At 36.9% G+C, this 10,502-nt stretch overlaps 1 protein-coding gene across 1 annotated transcript in view; it reads left to right on the forward strand.

Moving 5' to 3' along the window:
* The window catches only part of ACER3 (alkaline ceramidase 3), a 145,939-nt gene extending 135,765 nt beyond the window's left edge, over positions 1–10,174 (forward strand). The window contains exons 9-11 of the mRNA XM_061150906.1: positions 406–510; positions 9,320–9,365; positions 9,853–10,174. Coding sequence (XP_061006889.1) covers positions 406–510; positions 9,320–9,365; positions 9,853–9,906 — 205 coding nt within the window. The 3' untranslated portion in view covers positions 9,907–10,174. The remainder of the gene's footprint in view (positions 1–405; positions 511–9,319; positions 9,366–9,852) is intronic.
* The last annotated feature ends 328 nt before the right edge of the window (positions 10,175–10,502 follow it).

Here is a 10,502-nt window from a genome sequence, read left to right on the forward strand (position 1 = left end):
GAAACTTAGCAGGAAACACTTGGTCCATAAGGTGTTAATAAATATTACCTGAAAGAAGGGTTCCATGGACTAGTAGTTTACTTGAAAAAACTGATGATAAACTGTTTAGTTATGGTAGGACTTTTTACAGCTGTTAATCTGTTAATATGCATTACAAATCTCCTAAAGGGCAACAAACTATGTACTGTTGCCTACATTTATTTTGACCACAGAGTCATTTCTTCATGGAACGTCTATCAGGAATACCATTCCTCAAAATACACTTTGGAAAACAATACAGCAGACAAAAGGAAATGAAATAATTGCCATGTTTGAGAATAATGTTTCAAAATGCTTTGATACTATCAGCATTAATTGTTAAATATGAAAAATAATCGAATGCTTATTTTTCCCCCCTTCACACAGGAACTTTCGAAAGAAGCTACCACCTGTCATAGGTGTTACCACACAGTTTCATGCATGGTGGCATATTTTAACTGGCCTTGGTTCTTATCTTCACATCCTTTTCAGGTAGGAAATAGAGACTTTTTAATCCTACTATTGGAGTGTTTCTTTCTTTACTCTTCAAATAGAATGTGTAAATATAAAACGTCAGAGACGCAATCAGAGTGATCTTAAACGAGTCCCTTCCTCTCTCTGAAGCTCTGTTTTCTTATCCTGAAAGGGTGACAGCTGTATAACTGACCTCTGGCACATGATCTACATTTTAAGTAGATCATTCATCTCCTTTTTCAGTGCAGTAGGATATAAACATTTCCATTTCTTGTTGAACAGCATATCTTTGTTTATAGAACAAATTTAAGAGGGAAAAAGCAGCCAGATCCCCTGAGCAGCGACTGAGAAAGCATGAGTACATATCTGAAGTCACCAACTTACTTTTTCTCCTTCCCTGAAACAAATTGGTTGCCACTGTTTCCCTTATAAAGAATTTATTGGAGGTCAGCCACTTACAGCAAAAATGAAACCAGAATTGTTTGTGTTCATCCTACTCACATAATATGTCTGTATTACTCTTTCTTCCCTTACCAGAATTTATTTTTCTTCACAGCATTTATAAACAGTTATATAAGGGTTTACTTGTTTACCTGCCCCAACTAGACTGTAAGTTCCTTGAGAGCAAAGGCTTTATTTTATTTGTTGCTACTCCCAAGTGCTTAAAATAGTGCCTGTCACATAGTAAGCACTCAGTATATGTTGCTAAATGATTTAATGAATAAATGTTATCATAGTGATCTCCTTACCAGAGGATCAGTTCAGTCGCTCAGTTGTGTCCAACTCTTTGTGACCCCATGGACTGCAGCACACCAGGATTCCCTGTCCATCACCAATTCCCGGAGCTTATTCAAACTCATGTCCATCGAGTCAGTGATGCCATCCAGCCATCTCATCCTCTGTTACCCCTTCTCCTCCCTCTTTCAATCTTTCCCAGCATCAGGGTCTTTCAAATGAGTCAGTTCTTCTCATCAGGTGGCCAAAGTATTGGAGTTTCAGCTTCAGCATCAGTCCTTCCAATGAATATTCAGGACCAATTTCCTTTAGAATGGATTGGTTGGATCTACTTGCAGTCCACGAGACTGTCAAGAGTCTCCAACACCAACACCACAGTTCTCCAATACCACAGTTCAAAAGCATCAATTCTTCTGTGCTTAGCTTTCTTTATAGTCCAACTCTCACATCCATACATGACTACTGGAAAAACCATAGCCTTGACTAGACGGACCTTTGACAGCAAATTAATGCCTCTGCATTTTAATTTGCTATCTAGGTTGGTCATAGCTTTTCTTCCAAGGAGCAAGTGTCTTTTAGTTTCATGGCTGCAGTCACCATCTGCAGTGATTTTGGAGCCCAAGAAAATAAAGTCTCTCACTGTTTGCATTGTTTTCCCATCTATTTGCCATGAAGTTATGGGACCAGATACCATGATGATTTCTGAATGTTGAGTTTTAAGCCAACTTTTTCACTCTCCTCTTTCACTTTCATCAGAGGCTCTTTAGTTCTTCTTTGCTTTCTACCATAAGAGTGGAGGTTATTGATATTTCTCCTGGCAATTTTGATTCCAGATTGTGCTTCATCCAGTCTGGCATTTCTCATGATGTACTCTGCATATAACTTAAATAAGCAGGGTGACAATATTACAGCCTTGACGTACTCCTTTTCCTATTTGGAGCCAGTCTGTTGTTCCATGTACAGTTCTAACTGTTGCGTTTTGACCTGCATACAGATTTCTCAAGAGGCAGGTCAGCTGGTCTGGTATTCCCATCTCTTTAAGAATTTTCCACAGTTTGTTGTGATCCACATAGTCAAAGGCTTTGGCATAGTCAATAACACAGAAGTAGATGTTTTTCTGGAACTCTCTTGCTTTTTTTGATGATCCAACGAATGTTGGCAATTTGATCTCTGGTTCCTCTGCCTTTTCTAAATCCAGCTTGAACATCTGGAGGTTTATGATTCATATACTGTTAAAGCCTGGATTGGAGAATTTTGAGCATTACTTTACTAGTGTGTGAGCATTCTTTGGGATTGCCTTTCTTTGGGATTGGAATGAAAACTGACCTTTTCCAGTCCTCTGGCCACTGCTGAGTTTTCCAAACTTGCTGGCATATTGAGTGCAGCACTTTCACAGCATCATCTTTCAGGATTTGAAATAGCTCAACTAGAATTCCATCACCTCACTAGCTTTGCTCGTAGTGATGCTTCCTAAGGCCCTCTTGACTTCGCATTCCAGGATATCTGGCTCTAGGTGTGCGATCACACCATCATGGTTATCTGGATCATGAAGATCTTTTTTGTATAATTCTTCTGTGTATTCTTGCCACCTCTTAATATCTTCTGCTTTTGTTAGGTTCATACTATTTCTGTCCTTTATTGTGCCCACCTTTGCATGAAATATTCCCTTGGTATCTCATATGTTTAATGTCAAATTCATCTCAAGAATTGAGCGAGCTTAACTATTTGTAGAAAGGGGAAGAAAATTTTCCTTTGAACCAATGTGAAAATTTATTCAAATGAAATTTTAGAATACCTTCTCAAAATAACATTTGCATCCCACCTACCTAGAGATAATCTGTTTAGGCAACTTGAATTATCTAAAATTTAACTACTTGAGAATTACATAAAAAGAACTTTTGGGCAGCTCAATAAGAATCACTGATTTCATACCTTGAAGAGCTCAAGGTTATTAATTACGGAAGAGCTTTAAAAACTCTGGCTCTATGTATACTTATTTTAGTTTGCTACTCTTACTGCATTGATTGTTTAGATTCTGAGCCCTTAGCATATTGGAAATATCTATTTAAGAAGAAGGGTTATGGCAGGAAATGTTTGGGAAAACTGACAAATGATAGAAAAGGAGAACCAAAAGTGTCTAGAACAGACCCAAGAATTAAAAACTCGGTTCTGTAATGTTGGAGTCCTTTAATGGAGGAACTTGCTGCTCCGGAGTCAACAATGACAAAGTGAAAGAAGGAAAGAGGCTAATATTCCCAGGGTTATGCAGCTGGCTTTCGCGTTCCAGGGAATCAGCCAGAAATAGAGAGAGAGAGAGAGAGAGAGAGAAAGAAAGACACGGGGACCCAAGCTCTGATGGAGCAAAGGTGATTTAATCAACATGGTGTGGGCATATATACTGTCTTACAAGGTAGTTATTCTCAGCAAAGATAAAGATTAAAATTCCAGTCTTAAAGGGTTGTAATCAATCACTTTTACCATATGGTTCATAAGAAGGAAGAGGGTATTTATCACCGTATTGAAAAACTAACAAAGGAAATGTCTGGATTCCTCAGCCCTGAGAAAGGCTTGCTTCTCCTCTTAATTTCTGAATATTCAGGAATTAATAAGGAACAGAGGATTCAGGACAGATCCAAAACAGTACACAGGAAGCCTCCTGTTAAGTGCTTCCTGACACTGTAACACTCCCCAAGAAGTCCCAAGGACATTACTGCAGTGGAATATAATATATCAATGAATTTTTCTATAAATATTCAAGAAGAGATGAAATTATACTCAATATATCCTATTTTGAAAGACTAGGGTTTCCCACTCCCCCTCCCCTTTTCTACGTTTTCCTTTCCATGTTTTTTTTTTTGTTGTTTTTCACTTTCTCCTTCTGTCTTCCTGGTGTGGAAACCTTTCAAGGAAATAAGGCAGCGAGGGGGAAGCAGTGCTGTGCAGAGGTACCAGCATTCAATGTCCAAGGAATAGGGAGTGAGGAAAAGGGGTCAGTGGTAGTAGCATGCTGAACTCCTCTAAGAAAATCAAGGTGCTGAGGATGGGGCTTCTGTGTGGGACGGGAAGCAGGACAGTGAGAGGAGGGGATGGATGGAGGAGGTAGCTGGAGTTGGGAAATGGGTTACTTTGGACAAATAAATTAACTGATTAAACAATAAGTAAATATATTGAGAAGTTAACAAGAGCCTGATTTCTCCACTGTATTACAAGGGATTTAAAAATATGAAAAGAGGAAAAGATAGAAGGAACTCTGAGGGGGTTAGATTGGAATGAAAAGTTTTGGTATTGGACATTTCCTGATGGTTCAGTCATTAGGACTCTGCTCCTTCATTGCTGTGGCCCAGGTTCAGTCCCTGGTTGGAGAACTAAGGTCCCACAACCTGTACAGTGGTGCTGCCATAAACCCCAAAAACGCACTCAAGAATGTGTGACATACACACATACACTCAGATGTATTCAAATTGCAATCTATTGAATAAAATAGGAAGCTGTGACTGCATACTAATATAAATAAATGAATAAATAAATGAGAAGGGAAAGCTCTTCCTTACAAAAGAATGCCGACTAATAAATGCAAAAGGAACAGTAGAAACAAATAATTACCATTTGGGAACTATCTATTGGATATATGATAGATAATAGTTAACAATTGATCTCTGGCTGATAGGCAAAAGTTTGATGAGGAACACATAATTCAGAATTATTGAACACTCTTATGAGTATTATGAAATACTCCCATGAGTCTCCCCTACTAAAACACTAATACAGAGAGGAAAATGGTGAATTTACAGTGAGGAAAACTAATAGCAACCAACTTTCCTACATCTAAGGTTGGCATTGCCCATGATGGGGCTGGTCACTATAGTGTGACTCCTGATACAGTGCACTGAAATGAGTTCAGCATCATTTCTGTGGTATTCCTGCCAGAGTTGCAAGGCCTGTGTCTGGTCATGAAAACACTGATGAAATCATGTTGAAGGTATTTCTACAGAGTGAAAGTCTTGTAAGACCATTAAGTTATGGGAGACAAAGAGCTGAAGAATTATTGAGTTAGGAAATGATGGTGAAGACATGACATGGAAACTAAATGCAGTGCATGTTTCTGGATAAGACCCTGAATCAGGATGGAGAAAAGAAATTGTTGAGACATTCAGCAAAATTTAAATTGTTTTGACTTGGATGGAGTACTTTATTAATATTAATTTCCTGGTTGGAACAGTATTATAATAATTTAGGAGAGTGTTCTTGTTTTGTGGTGATACACAATGAAGTATTTAGGGCTGATGGCCATCATGTCATATAATGACCCTGTAGGAAATAGATAAATATGCACATACATGTACATTGTGTGTTTTTGTGTATGGGTATAAATATAAAACAGATGTGGTTAAATGATAACAATTGGGGATCTGGAATAAGGGGATACAAAAATTCTTAATCTTTCAACTTTTCTGTACGTTTCAAACTTTTTAAATTTAAAAAACAAAAATGAGAGGAAGGCCTGGCCTCTTGTTGTGAAGAGGAGGCTGAGTACACATGTATGCTGAGAAATGTGAAAACTTTGTAAGGTTACACATAAGCTGTTAAATAACAGCAGTTAGCTCTGAGCTGAGGGTCAGGAATAGGAGACAGATCTCCTTTTTCCTGTACACCTTTTCATACTGTTTGAATTTTTAACCAAATGCTTGTATTAGCCTTTCAAAAAATAATTTAAAAATAAAACAGTGGGGTAGTTTATATAACCCTTAAGTGAGCTACAGTAATATTTTTAAACTCTCTTTATTCTTTAGTTACAGTGAAAATGGTATTGCCATACATTACTTGTCAGTGTAAATTGGTACAATCCATTTGGAAAGAAATTTGATGCTACATATGTTGATGAAAATGAAATGTTTATATTTTTATCACAATTATTAGCTTTCTCAAAATTTATCCTAAGGAAAAAAAACCTTGAAAAATGAAAATGTATGTCGACACAGAAAGTTTTATCACTGTTATTTAATTTAGCAAAAGAAAATAATAGAAAAATAAAATATCCAATAGTTAGGAAAAAAATCATAAAGTAAATCATAGCATCTCCTTTATTCAGCCATTTAAAATTATAATATGAAAATTTTATGGCAGCATAGACATTTTTATTTTTAAGTGAAACGAAGTCATGTATATAAAATTATTAAACCAGTGTAAAAATTCATTTGTATGGTGACACAGTTTAAAGTAAATACACAAAAGTTGAAGCATTTTGATGAGATTTGGTGGCAAGATTTTGAGTTAATTTTTTTGTTTTCTAGGAATGTTAAAATGTTTTCCTATTTTGTTTTTAGAAGACAAGGAAGAATATAATATATTCTAGATATATTTCACTCTAAATAACTAAAATAAAAGAAACGTCAATGTTGTAAGTTTTAATTACATGGAAATTTTGATTCTGTAGGTCCCTCATTGAAGGGAACATGTGAATAATGATGTTTCAAAGGGACAATTTGAGAATTTAGTAACATGATGTACTCTAAGACTTAAGTCTTGTACAGAAGTTTGAAAGAAAGAGTAACACAGTAGAGTAAAAAATATCTGAGTTCAGATCTTTACTCCTTTACTTCATAACTGGCTAACAATCTTGAGCCAAGTTATTTACTTAGCTCTAACTCTCCATTTCCTGATCAGTTAAAATAAGGAAAATACTCTTTTATTCCGTAGATTGTTGAAATGATTAAATTCAGTGGGACTTTCATTTGCAGTGATGCCAGCCTAGGATATTCAGACAGATTTCCTACTAAAACAATAAAGAGTGTTGGATAAAATATTAAGAGCATCAAATGTTGACAATATTAAAAGAAATGTTACAGTCTAAAAGAAAACAGGTACCTAAAAAGGAGAACCACAGCTGCTTTGGACTGGAAGGATTTTTGTCAGTCCATCAATTCTGTGGCCTCATGGAACAAAGGAGACAGAAGTCAAGACCTAGAGCTAACCAAAGAAAAGGAGCCAGCCCAAAGAAGGGAGTCTAATGGAAGACTTTTCTACATCCAGTTGGATGAATCAGAAGTAAGCTCACTCTATACTCCACCCCTAAAAGACTAAAAAGTAAGTTGCTTTGAAACTGAGCAGAGGAAAAAAAAATAGTAAATTAGGGGAGAGGAATATGTTTCACAGAAGTGGCCATCAGACATTACTCACACAAATTTACAGCCATCTACCAATCAAGACCTTAGAAATAACCTAATATAACTTCCTCATTTGATGGTGAATGAAACTGGGGCCCAGAAAGAAGTGACTTGATCACTGGCCAGTTAGAGGACAACATGTTGGATAATCATTAGATGGCACCTGACTTCAAATCTTGCTTCTAGCATTTACTGGCTGTAGCACCTTGAATGAAATATTTGACCTTTTTTGAGACTTTCTCATATGCAAAACAAGAATAATACCTATCTAGTAAGGTAATTTAAAAATGAAGTGTGTATAAAGCTCTGGGTCCAGTGCTTGCCCACATGTTGTAGGTACTTAATAAATAGTTGAGAGTGGTAGAAGGAATAGCAAGGGTTGGAATCCAGGGGCAGAATTCTCTGCCCCAGTCTAGGACTCTTCACTAAAGAGAAGAGAGAATATGGTAGCTTCATTTTAGAGATTAACATCTGAAAAACCATCTAGGTAAGTTTATATTATTATAGTCTTGGACAGCAAGGAGATCAAGCCAGTCAATTCTAAAGGAAATCAACCCTGAATATTCTGCAGAAGGACTGATGCTGAAGCTGAAGCTCCAACACTTTGGCCACCTCATGCAAAGACCCAGCTCTTTGGAAAAGACTCTGATGCTGGGAATGATTGAGCGCAGGAGAAGGGGCAACAGAGGACAAGATGGTTGGATGGCATCACTGACTCAATGGACATGAGTTTGAGCAAACTCAGGGAGATAGTGAAAGACAAGGAAGCCTGGTGTGCTGCAGTCCAAGGGGCTGCAAAGAGTTGGACACGACTTAGTGACTGAATAACAACAAAAGTTATATTCTAAGACAGTGCAGTATTCTTAATATATGATGTCTCTCTTCACAATTCCAGTTTGAGGTACAGTAGGATGGTATAGCCACACTAAATTACTCAAAGTTACCATGTTCTTTTTCATTCTCTTATTTAAAGTAGGAAATTTTTCATGCTATAAAATTACGTTTTGCATATGTACTCATGCTGTATATTACTATTCAAATACAATTAAATAGTGTACATAAACTATGTATGTTGTAAGTTATACACAGTTTAATAAGTTTTCAGGAATAAATTTAACTTTTTGCTGTATGGACTGATATTAAAATCTTATCTTTAGAGGTGACTCATTTTAAAGAATGCTCTGAAGAAGTGATACTTTCCGGTTATTTCACACCTATATTATAATCTTTATAGAGTTGATAATAACCATTTCTAAAATGTTCTAGGGATACTCTACCTTAATTCTTACTACCACATATCTTCAGAGATGAAACTGGCAATCATGACATGAATCACATCAAGCATGAGTGGAATACTCCCTACTACAAATATCCTGAGTGTCCAGTGCGAGAGTTGTTCATTTCTCCGTCTTCCTTAGTCCTTTGCCAAGTATTGTGCACAGAGTAGATTCTCAAAAAATGGTTACTAAAGTTCATTTATCAGTGCTACTTTTTCTTTGTATATACAGAGGCAGTGTGGTTGAATTTGTCAATAAGCCAGTTTACATGAATTAAAAATTTGTCTGTACTTATTTACAAAACAGACGTAAACTCACAGAGATAAAAAGCAAATTTATGGTTACCAAAGGGAAAAGGGGGTGGGGAAGGAGGGATAAGTTAGGGCTTTGGGATTAACAGATACACACTACTATATATAAAATAAACAGCAAGGATCTACTATATAGCACAGGGAACTATATTCAATATCTTATAATAACCTTTAATGGAAAATAATCTGTTAAAGAATACACATATTTGTGTGTGTATACATATATGTATGTAAAATCACTTTGCTGTGTACCTGAAGCTAATACAACACTGTAAGTCAACTATACTTTAAAAGAAAAAAAATTATCTGAAAACCTCTTCCCTCTCCCCTTTTCTTTCAGTTTATATACAAGAACACTATATTTGAGATACAGGCCAAAGGTGAAGGTAAGTCTCCTTCCCAGGGAGTTGTGTGTAAGTGTGTGCTGAAAGAGGAGGTAATGGGAGGATGGGATGGAGGCAGAGGAAGGGGATGGGGTGGAAAGAGTACAGGCTTTGGAACCAGATGCTCTTGAATCTTCTGTCTTTGACTTACTGCTTTATGACCCTAGGCAAGTCTCCTTTCTTCAAGCTTTAGTTTCTTCAGCAATAAAATGGAGCTGTTAATAGCTAAGTTGAAGAGCTGTTTTAAGCATCTGAGAGAATTTAAATGCCCAGCTCCATGCTTGACAAAGTAGATGCTTAATATATTTAAATAAGTAAAAATTGTTTCTGAGATACGGCGCAGACCTGGAAAGAATATGCTGTGCTCTGATTATTAATACGAGGACAACCACTAACAAACCACTGTAGTCATAGCCCATGACTTCTTTTTCAGGGATAACATGGAACAATTTTATCTTCTTTCATTTTGTCCTAACTTGTTTCCAAACAGTTTCTCTTCGGAATCTGGCCAGTGATCCTGTTTGAGCCTCTCAGGAAGCAGTGATGAATTGTTACACCAAGAAAATAAAATAGCACGTACCCTAGGCCTAGCCAAACAAACAAGGAAATAAAGATCTACATGTTCAAACAGATGTATTATAACCATCACAGCAAAGGAGTGACTTTCTGACATGCTGCCAGCCACACAGAGAATGAGGAATGGGACTTGTTGGATGTTTAGCTTGTGTCTTTATCTCATTTGTCTTCCCTCTCCTCACCCTCACCCTAAGATGTTTAAAAAGAAACAGACATGATGTGTATGTATACACGAATGCTGAAAGTATTGGGCTTCTCTTAACAGGTTAACAGTTTATGCTGATCATAGGAAGTTAACTTTTTCTCTTTTTTGACAAGGCTTGCATATGAACTTTTCTTAATATTTGATTAAATAATGAAAACAGTCAGCTAAGGGCTGGCAAAACCCCATACCCAGTTGGCCTGCTATGAGGCAGCACTTAGCTGAGTCAGCCTTGATTTATATTTTTGTCATTATCTGCCTCTGTGCTGGTCAGAGTGTTCTAAGCAAGCTCAGACCTGCCACTGGGTTCTGTACTTGTCACATTCCAGGTTTATGGTGGGCGCTGGAGTGTCTCTGTGTGG

The sequence above is a fragment of the Dama dama genome, chromosome 1, assembly GCF_033118175.1.
Source record: "Dama dama isolate Ldn47 chromosome 1, ASM3311817v1, whole genome shotgun sequence".
NCBI lineage: Eukaryota > Metazoa > Chordata > Mammalia > Artiodactyla > Cervidae > Dama > Dama dama.